Source organism: Lemur catta, chromosome 7 (genome assembly GCF_020740605.2).
Source record: "Lemur catta isolate mLemCat1 chromosome 7, mLemCat1.pri, whole genome shotgun sequence".
Taxonomy (NCBI): Eukaryota; Metazoa; Chordata; class Mammalia; order Primates; family Lemuridae; genus Lemur; species Lemur catta.
The window spans coordinates 67,476,553-67,494,248 of record NC_059134.1 but is presented as its reverse complement, the minus strand read 5'-3'; the positions used below and the strand labels follow the sequence as shown (position 1 = coordinate 67,494,248).

Here is a 17,696-nt window from a genome sequence, read left to right as displayed (position 1 = left end):
GCTTGAGAGAGAAAAGGGTGCGTTTACTGGGATGATCACTGTGCAAGACCAAAGTCAGCCAGGACAGTGGGCCAACCAGGCCCGCACGTTTCAGACATGAACCTGCACATGAATCAATCTTCCAAAGCAGATCTGATTTCAGCAGGTCTGGGGTGGGCCCGAGGGTTTGCATTTCTAATTAGTTCCCCAGTGCTGCTGGTGCTGCTGGACCTTGGGCCATGCTTTGAGGAGCAAGAATTTAGAAAGAATTATTGCTTCATTCAAGCTGACTTTAAGCAAAACAGCTGCCCCAGAAAACAGTCCACGGCAATCTTAGAAGGGGCAGATGCAAACCAGATTCCTTCCTGCTCCACCTCCTGGGCCGCCAACAACAGAAATGGCACAAGCACCCCTCAAATAAGCCAAGGAAAAAGGGGAGGACAAGACTTGCACCTGAGACCAAGTGTACCAAAGGCAAGCTTCTTGGGAGCCACTCACAGGCACTGAGGGTGGGAGGCAACACCTGCAGCCTGGGAGACGGGGCATGTCTCTAGCCCTGCCCCTCCCTCCGCTGAATTATCTCCGCACATGCTGGCTTCTTGCTCACACCACAGCCAGCAGGTGGGGAAGCAACAGTTCTTGAAGGAATCACCCAAAGAAGTTCTCGAAAATGTTCAGACAGAGGTGATTTGAATTCATTGGATAGAGTGGGGTTTTGCACATTTTAAGATGTGAACAGAACTCCAGGTTTCCTTTACTGATGCTTCCCTTTGAGCATCCCAGGAGATGGGGTGAGCAGGCAGCTGCCCCCCACCCCAGCTAGCCTTCGTGATTCTGCTTATTATGTTTATTTTTATATTTATTATAAAGTCCACTCTTGTAAGATGGAGCAAGTCATAAATGAAAAATGATGTCATAAAAATACACAGCGATAAAACCTCCTCGACCATATAAAATAGAAAAAGTCTCTTGAGTCCTATAAATCAGGCATCAATATGTTATATAGATTGCCCCACATGACTCTACGTCCTCATTTTGACATCAGCCAGCAGGACAGCTAAAGCTGGCATCCCGCACTTCGTTGACAATATGCATGCCTGTGGAATTAGAATGGCTTTTTTTTGAATAAAGTGTATATATCAGGTCTCTTTCAAGAGTTGCCTGGGGAAGCAGGAACTGATACTCTTTCTGCTGATTGATTTTTCAGAAGCAGTTAGCGATTGGGGCTCTTCTTTGACAAAGTAACCTGTAATTTTATTCTTTCACCAGAAGGTGGCACTTGTGGGCACCAGGACATTTGCCTTAAAGACTAAAAGCACAAGAAAACATAAAAGAATACAAAGGACTGGGAGAGAAGGGGGATTGCTGGAGCCTCTTTACCACTTATTGATATTAATAGTGATTATACATTTAATAACCGATGTGACAGATACCATGTCCAGCATGTTATTTCCATCATCTTATTCATCTTTAAAAATGCTGCAAAGACTCGTGACTACATTTTATAGACATGAACCACACCCTGGGAGGTTACGTTTCTCAAGATGACATAGCCAGCAAAGTAGTAAAGCGAGGACCAGAGCCCAGACTGCTTTTCCATCAAGCCAAGCTTGGAACCCGGTGGTTCATGAGGGAGGAAAGGAAGAGGGCCAGGGCTACCGTCATGGCCAGGCAGGCCTGCGGCCACTGGTTGTCAGGAAATGAGCCTTTGTTTAAAGTGACACTGTGCTCACAAACCTCCTCCAGGTTATTGAAGCCTTTCCGCCTCCGTTTGTTCATGTCATTCTCTTCAGTTTGGCCATCCACCTGCAATGGCCAAGAAAGCACAGTGAGTTCAGGGGGTGAGTTCAAGGGCTTCAGCCCCACTAAGATCCCTGAGGCTACAGAGCCGGCCTTGAGCTGGCACTACGGATGTATCCTTGCTGCAAACAGCTGCCACTCTACATGCAATCACAGTAATAAATTACCCTGCACTGTGACAAATGCTGTCACAGAATTTGTTCAGGTCCGGCAGAGGGAACCTTATTCCACTTAAGGAGCCAAGGGTTCTTCAGTCAGAAGGAGTGCGAATTACATCCCCAAAGATCATGATGAACCATCCCAAAGCAAAAGGAATGCCTGTGACATGGCAGTGTCCACTGCAATGTGGCCTTGGGCTCAGAGCAGTTGCATGACTCCGAGGTCACAGCCAGCCTTGCTGACTCCTGCAGGGTGCTGCTGCCTCATGGAGACCACCCGGGGCCTCTGTGTACCTCGGGGGCCTCTGCCCTGTGAGGAGGTGACCTGTTCCTCTCACAGGGATCCTCAGGGCTCAAATGGGCTGTCCAGGGATTTGATGCCAAATTAAGTCTGCAAATCAGTCACCATTCACAGCTACTAGTAAACAGTGTCTTAATTTGAATAAGCATTGGATGTGGCCTGGTGACTAGAGTGACCGTACAACCCAGTTTGCCCAGGGCAGGTCTGATTTACTGCTGTGCCCCCACCCGCTTCCATCTCAGAAGCCTCCTGGTTTGGATAACATGGTGCCCCACTGACAACCCCTCACAGCCCACTCTCTGCTGCCTGAATCTGGACATTTAAATCCGAAATCCCTGCTCTACCCAAGCCCATGGTATCACCCCTGCAAGGGCTACCAAGGGTGCTCCTGTTGTTAGGCTTGTCCCTGAGGGTCAAGGAAGCAGGACTACAAGGTGGAGCTGACGCTATGGGCTGGGCTGGGGCTGAAGCTAGCACCTTCTCTGCGCCCTGTGGGCAAGCCTATCCTTGACACTGGGCTAGGCCCCCCACCCTTCCTGGGGTTAGACCTTTCCACCAGATTCCAGCCTCCGGGGCCGTCTCTAAGGGCCAGCGCCCTCAGGACCACGAAGCCATAAGCCGTGCCTCACCGACTATGTACCCCTTCTGCAGGGAGCCTCCTACACCCTCAGAGGGGCCCTCCGTGGCGGGTCCAGATGAAATCCTGGCTTTCTACCACTGCGGACACAGTGGCAAGGGCTGCCGGCCACCCGCTCACCTCAAACCCAGGCACACAACCCAATACGCCTGATAAATCCTAATTTACCCAGGATTCTTTCAGCTCTTGGTTGCTCTGAAAGGACGACTATGGGCGCCCAGCACCCAGTCCACCACGCACCCCTGCCTCCAGCAGAGAGCATCGCATCCCTGGCTCTCACCCTCCTCGCCGCCCCGCCCCTCCCCATGTTTACCAGTTTTGTAAAAAACAAGATCAACCACAATTTAGTCATTCATATTTGTTCAAAAATTTGACCCAGGAGGCACAAAACAACAGATCAAAGGGCCCTGCCTTCTCCCTCAACATTTTCCTCAGCTTCTAATAAATCAGTATTCTGTGAATGGAAATGATTTTAAGCCCAAGGCTTGGGCAAACACCAAGAGAAACAGATGACCTTATTTGCAACAATGTTGGGTCTCAGAGGCGCAGGCTGTCTGGGCCTCAGCGCCTCGGCTGTGAATGCTGCCCTGGCCCCGAGATCCCAGCCTGTGAAAGTACAGAACGTCCTACCCAGCGGAGACACTTCCTGCATAGTAGGAGGGTTTGCTGGGGGGGGGGGGGTTGTTTGTTCGTTTGTTTGCATCTTAAATGAGGATTTGGCTTTTCCTCCAAAGAGCAACACGTTACTCTCCCATTGCACTCGACAGCCCAGGGTGAGACTGTTCCAACAATCCACCATCGCAGCTTGTATAGATCCAAACCAGCCATGTTAGCCGCGGGCTCCGTGGGCCCGTAAAAGGCGTTCCTGGGGAGAGGGCGCCCAGCCGGCAGCTCCTAAGGGGATCCAGTCCTTTGGGGGAAATAAAGCCAGTGCATGGGGGCAACCTCGGTCCCTCCGACCCGCCCCGACCTATGGGATGGTGAACTGCAGTCTACATGGAAAGGGTAGCAGCACGCATGCCCAAATGGTTTTCACTTTTCCTTACGGGTTTATCACTGAAGCACTGATTCTCAACTAAGATCTAGGTTAAAACAAAAAGGATAACAAAATTCAAACCTTAAGATTTATCTAATTTTCTAACCTGTACATCTATATTTGGAAGCCAAAATTGTCTCAGTACCCCCATCTCCTTGGACCCTATTGTACTCTCCAAACAATTGCAAGTACAAAGAGAAGGAAAATGCTTATCATGCCCAGTCAGAGAGAGGAGAATAAACAAATAACTTGCTTTCCTTCCCTATTAATGTTTCCAGCTCTTTCACCCTAAGAATACTTTCTTACCATGATTTCCCAATGATTTGAAAGAGTCTATATACCCAAAGGCATTTATTAAACTAATTGGCTTCCCCATTAAAAAAAAATCAAAGACATGTATCTGCCAGTCTGATCATTTATTTGATGGGCACGAGATAACTACGTTCCCATACTGCTTGAGTTAATGTGATTTTAGCTCAAAGCCACCAAGCTTTATATTTAGTTAGCTGGTGCAGCCTAGCCCTGGAGAAATTTAGATCTGGGTCACAGGAAGAGAGACTGGCCATTGCAGCCTATTGCCTGGTTGAGTTGGGCGGGGGCTCTGATATTTAGGAAGATGGCCCATGATACTAGCACGAGAGCTCTTCCTTCAAGGAATCATGGGTTTGGGTTCTGGTACTAACTACTTCCCAGCTGTGTGACCTTAGGAAAATCATCCAACTTCTCTGAGTTTAGTTTCCTTACCTATAAGAAGGGATCTTATATTGTCTAGTTCATAAGCTGTTGTGAGGAATAATGAAATCATGGATGTAAAACACTTCTTAAACTATTAAGTGCTATATAGCAGTCCATCCTTATCCTTGGGGGATATGTTCCAAGACCCCCAGTGGATGCCTGAAACTGTGGATAGTACCGAACCCTAAACATATATATGTACTTTGTTTTCTGATCTAGTAACTGAGATGGCTATTAAGTGAGTAATGGGTGGGTAGTGTATACAGCATGGATACACTGGGCAAAGGGATGACTCATGTCTCAAACAGGACAGAGTGGGATGGTGTGAGATTTCACCATGGCACTCAGAATGGTGCACAATTTGAAACTTATTAATTGTTTATTTCTGGAATTTTCCATTTAATGTTTTCGGACTGTGGTTGATCACAGGCAACCGAAACTGTGGATAAGGGGGGACTACTGAACAAGTGTCAGACACTATTAGTGAGGTTAGCGGTAATAACAGAATTTTAAACGTCTGAATTCTAGTTCTAGCTTTGACATTTTCCACCTACATGATTTATCAAAATTTAATCTCCCCAAGTCCAAGTTTTCTCATCTAAAACTTGGCATGAGAATATGTTCCCAGCCTTCCTCCAGAGGTGACATGAGGAGCCAATGAGACACACAGGACAGCACTCTGCACGCAGGAAAGTGCTGTATGGGTTGCGGTTGCCGTCTAGAACCAAGTGTTCAATCCAGGAGTTTTACTCATCCCTTCAGAAAACAAGCATCTTCATTTAATCAGCGTTCCTAAAGGAAGGGGACTATCATTTACCGAGCCCCGTCCACCTGCTCAGACCTGCTGCACGTCCTTGCTCACATCATCCTTGCAGTAACACTATGATGTATACATCATTACCCTCATTTTTCAGACAAGCAGAAGAGCTTTCTGAGAGGTTCGAATATTTGTCCAATCCTCACCAGGCCTAAATACGTGTTTGCCTGCTTGGCTTCAAGTTGCATTCTCAGTCTGTCAATCAGCTCTGAACCCGGGCTGAGGTTGTACGGAGCAAAGGAGAGATTGCAGCTTGGCAGTGACCCGCAAACCACAGGGGCTAGGAGGGGCTGCTCCAGGGCCCTGTGCTTGCCCAGCCTTGGAAGCCAGCACTCTCGACTCTCCTAAGACTTCTTCACAGCTCTGACGTGAGAACCAGAGGCCTAGTGGGGAGCTTCGGCTGCTGGGTGGGTGGTTCTGTGAGAGAGGCTGGGGAAGCGGAGAGAAGAACTTCGTAAGTTCCACTAGAAGGTCAGCTCCCTGGGCAGGTCCCTGCTTGTCTTGTTCACTGCTCAATTCCCAGCACTGAGAAGAGAAGTCAGTGCAAAATAATGCCCGGGAAACAGTTGTTGAATGAATGGTTGGACGGAAAAAGCACTTTCTTACATAATGCCCCTGGCTCTGGTACGGAACCCACAAGGGGGGTTTCTCTCTGTTGCATGCTGCACAGAAAGCCAATTATTGAGACAAAGAGGAAATGTTTTCTTGCTTATGGAACTAGTTACAGCTCTTTGGAAAGTGTTTGTGTGGGAGGGTCAAGGAGAAGAGGGCTGGGGAGGGGACCTGGGCCACTGAGACCAGGTGCGCATGCTCTGTGAGTTCTACTCCACCAGGGACCCAGGCTGGAGGAGGAGGACCCGGCTAAACAGGATATAGCCTGGGGCCACCTGCCTGGCTTCTGGGACAGGATTTCCAGGGATGAGTGACAACTTTTGTGTTGTCCCCCAAGGACTGGGCTCAGAATGGGACAAAATCAAGTATCCTGCATATATACGTAATATAACGTGTGTAGTGACTGCAGTGGCCATAAATACAAGTATCGCCCAGGTGTGGCAGGTCTAGGAGAGTACAGAGAGGTATTGTGAATGTGAGTGTGTGTGCATGTGTGCACGTACACGGGAACCACAGAGCCCAGGGATGTGTGTTCAGGTGTTACCTGCATGCGTGGTGACAAAAGCCCTGGAGCCCTAGGAATTGTCTCATGCCTTGAGGATTTTAGATGCTGACCAGCATCACAGACAGATCTGCAGAAGCCGACCCAGGGCCTTTTAGGAGGAAAAGATCCCTAAACTCTTCTCCTTTTCCCAGGCGTAGCTGCCCAGTCTTCAGAGCTAATCCACCCAATCATGGTGGGCTGGGAAAGTTACTCTCTCTTAAAGTAAACAAGATCCTTGATGGGGGAAAAAGTCTTTAATTTTGCATGAAGTTGATAAATCTTGCTGGGATTTGGATGTTGTCAGAAAGATAAGATTGGGGAGGGGAGAAGAATTTAACACCAACAGTGAAAACCAGGAGGGAGAGACATTCTTAAGCCTGGCCCAGCAGAGAGCCAATGAGTCCTCTTCAGATGAAGAAGCCACATTGTAAACAAATGTGTGTGCTGCTCAATTCCCACATTCAGATGTGCCTCTGGAAGTTGGAGAGGACCCTAGGAAAGGGTGGAGAGGAAGGTCAAACACAGATGCATCTATATGTTGCATACAGATATTGTGTGTGTGTGGGGGTATGGTATAGAATTCTAGAGCATGGTCTACCCTGTGTCTTCATTCCATAACGGCACCTGAGCAAGGGCATTGAGGGTTGTGTGTCTACCTGTGTTGATATCTTCTTGGTGTAACTGTCATGGAGCCTCTATGTACAGACATGGTTGTGTGTGCAGATTTCAGAGTCTTGTGCGCAGACATCCTCTGTGTCTATGCAGGACCTGACTGGGGTGGACTCAGTGCTCTTTGCTTGTGGGAAATATCAAGGCCAAAGGGCACTGCAAATAGTTTCCCCAAACCAGCAAAGTATCCTGATACAAGATGCTGAGCTATGGTAGGATAGGGAGAAGGTACTTTCTATGTGGCCTGATCACTGTGCTACCATCGGGTGGTGGCCAATGTGCTGGGGAACTGCAGTGATGACCAAGGCAGAGTGTGACTCCCATGGCCTTACTAACCCACCTACTCACTCAGAGGAAATACTTGTTTTGAGGAGAGAAGGACAAATAATGCCCATGCCAGGCACTTAGCTCAATGACCAAATCTGTCTCCCTATCCAAAGAGTGGGGGCAAAGTTCAGACATTAACTCATCTAAAGTGAGGCTGTGGAAGGGATCAGAGCCATGGGCCTTAACCCCCTCAAAATGGCAGCCCAGGGACACACCTTGGAGGAGGCTGGACTTGGTTCCAAATGGGCCAGGGCTGGGCCGGGCAGTGCCCTCCCACTCCCCAGGCATTTCCTAGCAGGCCTCAGAGGGCCTGGCTGGCCTTGCTCACTCCCGACTTTTGACCCTGCCTATCTCCTGAGCCAGCGCCAGCGCCAGCTGGGCTGCTTCAGTTGGGTCACTCTGTAAACAGAGGTGTGGTGAGTGAAAGGTTGACCCATCCCTCTGCAGCTCCCTCTGTGGGCTGAGTGGCGAGAGAGACAGGCTGAATGGAAAAGGTGGCAAATGTCTGGCTCAGACAGCTTCCAGAAAGGCTGCACAGGGGTCCCTGGGCTTCAGAAGAAAAACGGCTGGGCTAGGGGTCAAGCAAGGTGACCACCGGTCTCCAGAGGACAGCACTGTCGTGCAGTGGGACAGGCTGGGCAGCGTAGTCCTCACGTAGAGCCTCTAGTAGGGGCAGCTCGGGAGGCAGAGGGGAGAGCGGCCGGGAGCAGCTGATCATTCCGGCCGCTCTGGTGCACGCCTTCCTCGCCCGGCCTGGCCTCGCCAGCCCATCCCTCCCAGAGCCAGGGAGGGGCAGAGGCTTGGAGTATCCTGCTCCCGGAGTCAGCAAAACAGCCACGGCAGCATTCCGGGGAGCAGGGAGTGCAGACCCAGTGGAAAAAGTGATCACTGCTCACACAGCCCAGGAAAAGAAAGGAGGCCGGGCGGCCCCACCCCACCCTGGGCGGAGGGGCTGGCAGCACCAGGCAGCAGAAGCCAGGGTTGGAGAGACTGTCAGCCCTAAAGAGACTCAGAGACTTGCTAGGGGCCTCCAGCCAGTCAGTGGAGATGCCCTGCCGTCCTGCAGAGGGAAGGAGAGCTCTGGGCTGGTACTCACAACTGCCCTGCCCAGAGCCAGCCCTGCTCCTGCCAGTGGCCTCACCCTGGCCCCGTTCTCCTTGACCCATCTTCTCTCCTCTGCTCCCATGGACCACCCAGAAACCCCCACGCCAGCCCCAGAACACTGACATTTGCTTCTGCCCCGGCTCATCCACATCCTGCAGCCTTTCCTCAGCCCTCGCCCTGGCTGCCCCACCCCGTGCATGCTGGCACTGTCTCCTGGGCCCACCCTATACACCCACTCGGCTCCCCGGGCTTTCTGACACCCCTCCGCCTCTCCGACTGCGCCTTCCCCCTCTTCTTTCCTGGCTGCTCTGCCCCTGCCAGCCCCTCAAATTCTCTTGTTCCCCAAGGCTCTGGCCCTTGGGTGATTCCCAAACTGTGTACCAAGGCACCTTGTGGCACCATGGTGAACTCACAGAGGAGCCACAGGATATTTTAAATTTTCTAGGAAAACACATGATGTCTATCAGACACCTTGAAAAATATTCCTATTAAGTTATTTGGACTTAGCTACTTAATAAATGGAAAAGTTATATATTCCCTTTGTAATTTTTGTGAACAAAATTACAGAGACACTAAGGGTACCACAAGTTGAGAAAGTTCGGGAACCTTTTTATTAGGCTCTAAGCTCCTGAAAGCCAAGGTCCATTTATTATTTACTTCTGCATATTTGCCTCCCTCATCAAAAACAAATAAAACTATAGCCCTAAAGTTGGCATATAGTAGAGCCCAACCAACATTTGTTGAATGAATGAAGAGGTAGAAATTAATGGAGCAGATGGGTAAACGTGGCACCACTACCACACGCTTCTGCCACCAAACGATGGCCATCGTGTTCCTGATCTAAACCGCTCAGCAAAGTGAGAAATCATCTCGTTCCCGTCCCTCAGGAGGCAGAGCTATTCTGATTTACTTTTAAAAATATTTGCCAGCGTGTCCTCTCTGCTCCCTACCGTGCCCCTCCTGTCACCACTTCCACATCAGTGAAACCAGCTTCACGGTGCCAGGGAGAACTTCCAAAAACACTCGGTGACTACACCGAGTTTCACGCACATCTTTGGCGAGCACTCGATCTGTGTAACTCACCAGCACAAACAGACTGAGAACGTGAAACGCTCCGTTGCTCAGACCCCATGGACGTGCAATGAGAAATAAAACAAAAACCAGGCTGGAACTTACTCGTGGAGTCCTCTTCCTTGGAAATGTGAGGTTGAGATAGTTATTAGAAATGGATGATTTGGCCAAGCCAAGGTCAGCATTGTCTCGGTAATTTTTGCGCCAAGAATCTGTTGGGAAGTAACAACACGACTAAGATTTAGATCCTGGGCCCAGGGGAATTGCTGTAACCAGGGGGTGTGCTTATAACAAGTTTCCTCTAAAATAATTCCCTCACTCCAAACTAAAGATATAAGTGTCATACAGATGCACTCAAACACACAGGGTCTGCACCCCTGTTCAATCTCACAAAGGGAAGGCACCGGCCGGCCCCGGAACAGAGGACAGTAGCTGGGTTCGGGCGCGAGGACAGAGATGGCTCAGGGGGCTGAGCAGAGCCCCCACGCAGGTCCTTACCCATGGGCCTCAGCGGCGCGCCCCGGAAGAGCTCGTAGAACTTGGAGAGGTACATGACCATGCTGAGCTTGTCTGGCTCCTGTGCTGAGGCCATCTCTTTGCCCGTGGTCACCGGAGGGATCCCAAACTCACGCTCCGCCACATCAAATGCCAGCTGGTTGTTCTCCACAGCGTCATCTTCATTCAAAGAGTCAAAGTTGCTAGAAAATCAAAACAAAGTAGAGAAATTCAGGGAGAAGAGGCAGAGGTAGGATGAGCTGAGCACTATGGAGTGACACTCTGTCAGGTGTCAGCAGGGATGGGGGGCAAAGGAGCAGCGACCCCAGCCCCTGCCCCAGTTCTCACCCCACCACCCCAGAAGGTGCTAATCCCATCCTTCCCACTGAGAGAGGGACCAAATCAGGCTTGGGCCATGATAATGTCACTGCTGCCTGGGCAAAAACCATCAGAAGTTAATTTAAATCTCTTTGGAAAATTTATGAGCTACTTTAAGTATTTCCCTTATATTTTTCCTTTTTCATTACGAAAGTAATATGGGCATCTTGTTTTAAAAAAATCAAGTTATACATATCATATAAAGCAAAAAGTGAGAGTCCCATCCCTTTCTCAAAGCAACCTCACTTGCTAAAAGTACAAATTGCTAACCCTTTGGGAAGCTTCCTCTCAGTCTTTTTGGTAGATTTGCACATAGGTGTGAGGCTGTACTGCTACTGATTTAAATACAAACGTGTCATGCTTTGGATATCACAATGTGTTTCCTAACATAGTCTGATCTTCCTAATGGCCTTGCTGTACTTCCCAATCTGTAGATGAAGAGTCCAAAACTCAGAGAAGGTAAGTGGCTTGCCCAAGGCCACACAGCTTATGGATCTGGGTCTCAAACCTAATTCTGCAAAATCCTCAAACAAGACCCCAGAATTAGGTCTTGCCCACACATAATTCCTCTCTCGAGGGCAGAGTTACAAAGCGCAAACGCTCCAATTTCCAAAGTGTGGCAACCAGAGGGACTGGAGAGTGCAATAGTAAGCCTGAGCCAATTTTCATCCTCACATGTGAGGAACGCAGATCAAACGCATCGCTGACAGAGGCATCAGTACAAAGGGAAAAGAACGAATCTAAGAAGAACTGAAATCAAAATGCCAAGAGCAACACTGAACCAGCAGTGAAGACTCTGCACCAGCAGAGCAGCCTTGGTGTCTGTCATCTCAGGGTCCAGCGGGCCCCAGACTCACATCAGCTCAGGCCGGAAGTGGTGGATGATGGCGCACAGGGCCAGGCCGCTGCGCCAGGATGTGGTCAGATCGGTGACGTTGACGTGCTGGTAGCCCTCGGTCTGCTGCTGGCACCAGGTTAAGAGCTTGCTGGGCCGGATCTCTGACTCTGCAGGAAGGGAGGCACAGGCAGTGAGGCTCTGAGGGGATCCCCTCCCACTGCCACCATGGCTGGGGACCAGGAGGAGTGGCAGCAGGCAAGGGGCCAGGGCAGGGGCCATTGGCATGGGTGCAGCCCCCTGAATGCTGCTGCCTGGAGGCCCAGTCAAGAGGGTGTCAGGAGGGCAGGATGCTGGGACGGGAAACACATGCTCCTGCAGCATGGTCCCCACGACCACTGTGGCCAGGCCCCGGGTGAGACGCTAGGAGCACAGACCCTGCCAGCAACACGCTCATCTAGTGAGGAAGTCAGACTCGGGAGCTGGGGGGTGACGATGACATGGTGCTGCAACAGAGGGAGAAACAGGGTGCCATGGGGTATGGAAGCCCCCTTTGCCCGAGTCTGCAGCCCTGGGGGCATGGAGGCGGGCACTCTCCAAAGAAAGTGCCATGGGGGAGGTGCATTTGAGCTGGTCCTTGAAGAGTGTCTAGGAATTCATCACAGGAGAAGGCATTCCAGGAAGACAGAAAGGACTGTGCAGTGGCAAAGAATCTAGAAAAGCCTGCCATGTCTGTGTGGTGGTGAGATGGTTTATTATAGCAGCAGGGCATGTGGAGCGTGGAGGGAAGGGAGGAATAGGGCTGAGTGAGCCTAGGGAGGGAGAGGACACCAGGTCTGGACAGGCGCAGGGAGCCGGGAGGTCTCTGGGCAGAGCAGTGCCCTAGCCGAGCTGGGTGCAGGGGGGTGGGAGGCAGTTACTCATCCAGTCAGCCCCTCCCCTGGCCGTGGAGCAATGGCCTTGTGCCCAGCAAGGTCAGGAAAAGGGTGACACCCATCAAGCTTGCTATCCAGTTGGGGAGACAAGACCCCTATGCTAGAAACAACAGCAAGATAAAAGCAAGCCCTACTGAAGTATTTCACGGTTTGCATTTGCTGTGCTAAGCTCTCAACATGTATTAACTCCTTCAGTCCTCACAATGATCCATAGGCAGATGTTTCCTTGGTCTCAAAGATAAGGAAACCAGAGTTCAGAGAGGAAAGGTGCCTGCCTAAGGTCACACAGGTAACAAGCCGGGCTGGCTGCAGAGCCTGTGTCACGACAGCCGCCGGGGAGGCCTCCTCCCTGCAAAGCCCCTCCCGGCTGTCCGGCCAGGGCCTTACCCCTCCTGGAGAGGCTGGCGGACCTCCTCACTGAGCCCAGTCTCTCGAGGGGGTAGCGGTCCAGCTCCTTCGTGATGTACAAGTGCTTCACCTACAAGCAAGAGAGACATGCGCTTGCCTACCAGCCCCCCCAAATCCTCGTCTCAGGGCCTCCAAACTCAGTGCCTGCCCCCCTTCTCCCTCGGTGGAGGGCACGAGTCACAGACCAAGGGACCTCAATCACCCACCCAAACGTGGGGAACTAAGTGTGCATGCGTGTGGCTAGTTTGCGTGTATGTAATTGGCTAAATTAAAAAATTCACATCTTTCTCTACGCCATTGACCAATGAGGTCGGGGGTTTGGTGGCGCCAAGTCAGTGGGAGAAAAAAGGTCTGAAGGACCATGGTGGTGAGGAGGGAGGATGCTTGTCTGAGTAGATGATTTGAGAAAAGTGTGATCAGCAACACATATGCATAGTGACAAGTTAATATTAATATATGTAAATATATGCACAGATGCATATATTAATTTATCCCCAGGAGTTCTAGTTCTCTCCTGTGGGCTACAAAGAATGCTGACTCTACTGGGGAGAGAAACTGGTCCTGCCCTGGCTCCCGGGAATAAGCTGGAGTTTATGTGATCCCCTTCCCACCACCCAGTGCAGAGTGACCCAGCGAGGGCCCCGGGGCAGACTTGCCTGGTGGGGCCTGACACAGTTTGAGTTGAGGTTTGGGTAGCGCGTCCCTGGGTCCAGCGTGTACTGCTCAAAGTTCTTGTTGATGTTCTCGGGGGTTGTTTGAGGTAACAGCCGGTAAAGACTTTCTCTGGAGGGAGGCAGAGCCCAGAGGTCAGGCCTTGCCGTCTCAGGCCTCTGCCCACCACCCCCACCATTCCCCTCTTTCAAGGGCTTCTTGGACGTGTTTGTATCACCCTTCCCTGAAATACCCGACGCTCGTGGTTCTTGAGATCTGCCAAGTTGGGGAACAGTCAAAGGGGCTGAGAGAAGAGGGGTGTCTGAGAGGCAGGGATGCCGGCCTCCTCCCCCGGGCAGAAGCAGGGGTGCAGGGCTGGTGGCACAGTGACCTGTGGTTCTGCTGTAACCACACTGAGCCACGCTGCCTCCTGCAGCCTCTCCCCATGACCACAGGCCTCCACACCCAAGACTGTCAGAGGTCTGCCCTGACCCGCCAGTCCTGACTTCCAGTGTCTACAGCTGTCACAGCCACACGGCCACGTGGCCAGCGGCAGGGATCTGGGAGGAAGCCCAGAATCTCAGCAGTGGGACGGGCCTGGGAGGCCAGAAAACCCAACCAGGGCGGGACACTCAGCACCGCCTTGGAAGACTCCCTTAAAACTCTGGCTCTTGGGTGAGTGAGTAATATTGGGGAACCCCGGCTCTAGGGCCACCCCAGATGAAGACTTCTCTTTGGCATCCAGGGCCTGAGGTCCTGACCACCAGAGAGAGGCACTGAAGGAGGTAGGCTGATGAAGAAAGCGTCCTTGGAGACCCCATTGATTAAATCAGGCCACATGTGGGAAGGCAGATTCAGGGGGTGTAGAGGCTCCAGCAACACCTAAGAGTCATCTGGTCACCTGACAGGTGATCTTGTCCCTTCTCCTGCCTGCGCCTTTGACATGGCCCTGCCCCCAGCTAGGAGCCCTGCTGGCAGAACTCACCTTTCGGCCAGCAGCTCCAGGGGAGGGGTGCCCTGGTTCCAGCTCTTCACCATCCACGCCGTGTCAAAGGCTGCCAGGAAGCCACGGGCACAGCCTGTGCCCATGGGCCAAAATGGCTGCAAAAGAAAATGCGCAAAACTCTGGCTGATTCTATGATCTCCCAGTCTACGGTCCCGTTGTATCCAGCACACATTGATGGCCAGGCTTGTACAAGGCACTGGAAGAATAGAGAGGTGACAGGGCGGGGACCCTGATACCTACAAGGATTTACCACAAGCTCAAATAACTGTAGCACAAAGTCAAATGCAAAGGGTACTATGACATAGGTACAGCAAAACTGCTTTAGGGCTCAAAAAAGGTGAGGCAACTCCCACCCTGGGAGAGGGAGATGGAAGTCAGAGTGTGCTTCATAAAAGAGTGGCATTGGTCACGTGCAGTGGCTTATGCCTGTGATCCCAGCGCTTTGGGAGGCTGAGATGGGGAGATCACTTGAGACTAGGAGTTTAAGACCAGCCTGAGCAACACAGTGAGATCCCTGTCTCTACAAAAAATAGAAAAATTAGCTGGGTATGGTGGTGCATGCCTGTACTTCCAGCTACTGGGGAGGCTGAGGCAGGAGGATCACTTGAGCCCAGGAGTTTGAGGTTGCAGTGAGCTATGATGGTACCACTGCCCTCCAGGCTGGGCAACAGAGAGAGACTGTGTCTCAAGGAAAAAAAAAAAAAAGAGCAGCATTAAACCAATCTTAAAGAATGGATAGGATTCTGCCTTTGACCCACTAGGGAACAGTGTGGGCAAAGGCATGGTAGCTGGAAAATACTGGAGCCTGTAGGGAGAACAGCCCCCTGGTTGGGGTGCAGCACCGAGCATGGGGGGAATGTAGAGAGAAGTCACACTGGGAAGGGAGGCTGGACCAGAAGCAGAGTGGGTGCTGAATGCTCACCAAGGAATTGCAGTTCAAGTCCATGCACAGTGGTCCTTGCCCAGTAGCGCCCAAGGGCTAATTCAATGCTAAGTGATAACTAACCTCTCCCAGGAGCGCCAAAAGTGTGGTTTGGAATTCAACTCATAACTTGGGATAAATACATAAACATTTTTTGATCAATGCTTGCATTAAAGATAAAAATGTATCCCTTCTGAAAACATTTATTTAATCTAAGTGTCCTCGTACTTACAGCTTTTCTGGACTTTGGAGCCCACACACCCCTCTTGCATCCTATCTGATTTTCCTGTCAAAAGACCATAAAGGGCCACCCACATGAGAAAGGAGTCTTGGCCCAGCTGAGGGTCTGCATGCTCTGAGAAGGACAGTCCATGTGGTCTAGACCAGGGCTGCCCGATTTTGAACTTCAACCAGGAAGTCAGCACGGAAGAACCCAGGGATGGAAGAGAGAGCTCTCCCACCTACACACAGGCAAAACAGGCTCCTCCGAATTTAGCAGGGCAGGCTCCGAGGCCAGGACGGGCTTGGCAGAGTCCTGCCAACTGGCTGAGAGCCTGTCCTTCCCCCACGGCGTGACAGCAGATGCTGCCTGCCAGAATATAAATGCAGGCTCTGTCTCATTGCAGGAATGAGGGGGCTCTGAATGCAGGCGGTACCTCGAGCAAGCTGTCACCCACGAGGGCCACAAGCAGCCGGTGTGCCTGCCGCTCCCGCACCAGGGCTGCATTCTCCGAGGCGTACATGGAGGTGAAGTCAAACATGGCCACGTCAGGCTGCCCGTAGTGGTTCATGGCAAAGTCTAAGGATGGCAGCTGGTAGTTAGTGGCAAAGTCTGCAGCTTCCCGGGCATAGGAGAGCAGGTTGTCTTGGTTCACGTTCTCCGCACACAGCAGCATCTCTGTGTCGATGTAGTCCTGGGGGGCATCAAACCACAGTTCAGTAACCTGCCCCTCTGCAGGGCTAGCCTGCATACCCACTCTGCAAAAGGACTTGGGGTGGGTCTCTACAGTGAAGCTAATCAAAACAAAAAATAGAAAATCAGGGCCAAGGGAATAAAGAGGAAATAAATGAGCCAGCTGTGAGGGTTAACATGATTGTGATTAAGCACCAACTTTGGCACTGAGCTTCCCGGTATCCAGGGCAAAAGGGAAATGTGATATGTTACAGGGCTTTCCTTATCAGAAAGAAGGAAGCATAGAAATTCCTCTGGGGAGGCAATTTTTTCCTGGCACTAAATTCTAAAAGATCTGTCTCATGTAGGAATTTCAACAGAGAACCCTGAGAGTTGTAATGAACAGCGGACTTGATAACGGTCTTGGAGCAAGCGACAAGCGCATTTCATGTGGCTGGTTCTCACCATAACTTCCAATACAGTTAAAAGACCAAGAGCAAATCAGTAAGTGTGACTTTATAATGAATTGAGCTAAGCTAACACGGTGCAGATATGCTGTGTTTAGTGGTCAAACAAGACCAGGAATAAAGCTGATACTCGGCATAACTCTCAGATTTTCTCTCCAGAATGAGTTACTCTTTTTCTTGACAGCCCAAGGGCTGCTCAAGGCTTGGCTTTGCTCTTGGTGTTAATTGTTAGAATTCCCTGCTGGGGGTAGAGAATCCTGAACTAAGAGAATGAGGATATCCATCCTGGAGGGATACTGGCAATGAACCGCAGGATGTCAGGGACTGAAGGAAGTAAGAAAGGCTGCAGTATCCCCAGAGTCCAGGCTGCTCACCGTGTGGCTAAAGAAACTAAAAACACCACCTTTCCCAAAGGTGACACAAAAATCACAGAGCCCTGGGGGTAGGGAGGACCAGTGTATAAGATGAGCACAGATGTTGGGGTCAGCAAGAGCAACAGGTCAGAGGAGTCCCCCTCTGCTGTTTACTAGCTATGGATTTGGGCAAGTTGTTTGACTTTTCTGAGCCTTCATCTTCTCATTTGTAAAATGGTTATAACAAAATCTATTTCACAGAGCCACGTGAGGATTGAAGGAGACTGCATATGTGGAATCCCTAACCCCACGCCTGGCACCTGGGAAGTGCTCAATGCATGTGAATTCCCGTCCCCAGCAGTTCATGATGGCACAAAACACAGTATATGCTGAAGTGCACCCTAGACCCACCCAAGGTACCACATCTACAAAGGTCTGAAAAGGCACAGCTTCATCTACAACCAGAGTGACCTACTGCCTCAATTTTCTGAATCACCATGACTTCAAATACCCTGTTCTGAAAATTCTAAAATGTCTACATCCAAACCACATGCCGCGAAGTGT

General features: G+C 50.9%; 1 protein-coding gene across 17 annotated transcripts in view; it reads right to left on the bottom strand.

The window, feature by feature from the left end:
* Positions 1-17,696, bottom strand: part of MICAL2 (microtubule associated monooxygenase, calponin and LIM domain containing 2) — a 217,109-nt gene that overhangs the window by 97,053 nt on the left and 102,360 nt on the right. For all 17 annotated transcript variants that reach the window (XM_045557535.1, XM_045557534.1, XM_045557547.1 and 14 more), the window contains 8 exons: positions 16,077-16,334; positions 14,478-14,593; positions 13,498-13,624; positions 12,821-12,911; positions 11,521-11,668; positions 10,289-10,488; positions 9,896-10,002; positions 1,717-1,785 (listed from right to left, as the gene is read on the bottom strand). In XM_045557535.1, the coding sequence (XP_045413491.1) occupies positions 1,717-1,785; positions 9,896-10,002; positions 10,289-10,488; positions 11,521-11,668; positions 12,821-12,911; positions 13,498-13,624; positions 14,478-14,593; positions 16,077-16,334 (1,116 nt within the window). The remainder of the gene's footprint in view (positions 1-1,716; positions 1,786-9,895; positions 10,003-10,288; positions 10,489-11,520; positions 11,669-12,820; positions 12,912-13,497; positions 13,625-14,477; positions 14,594-16,076; positions 16,335-17,696) is intronic.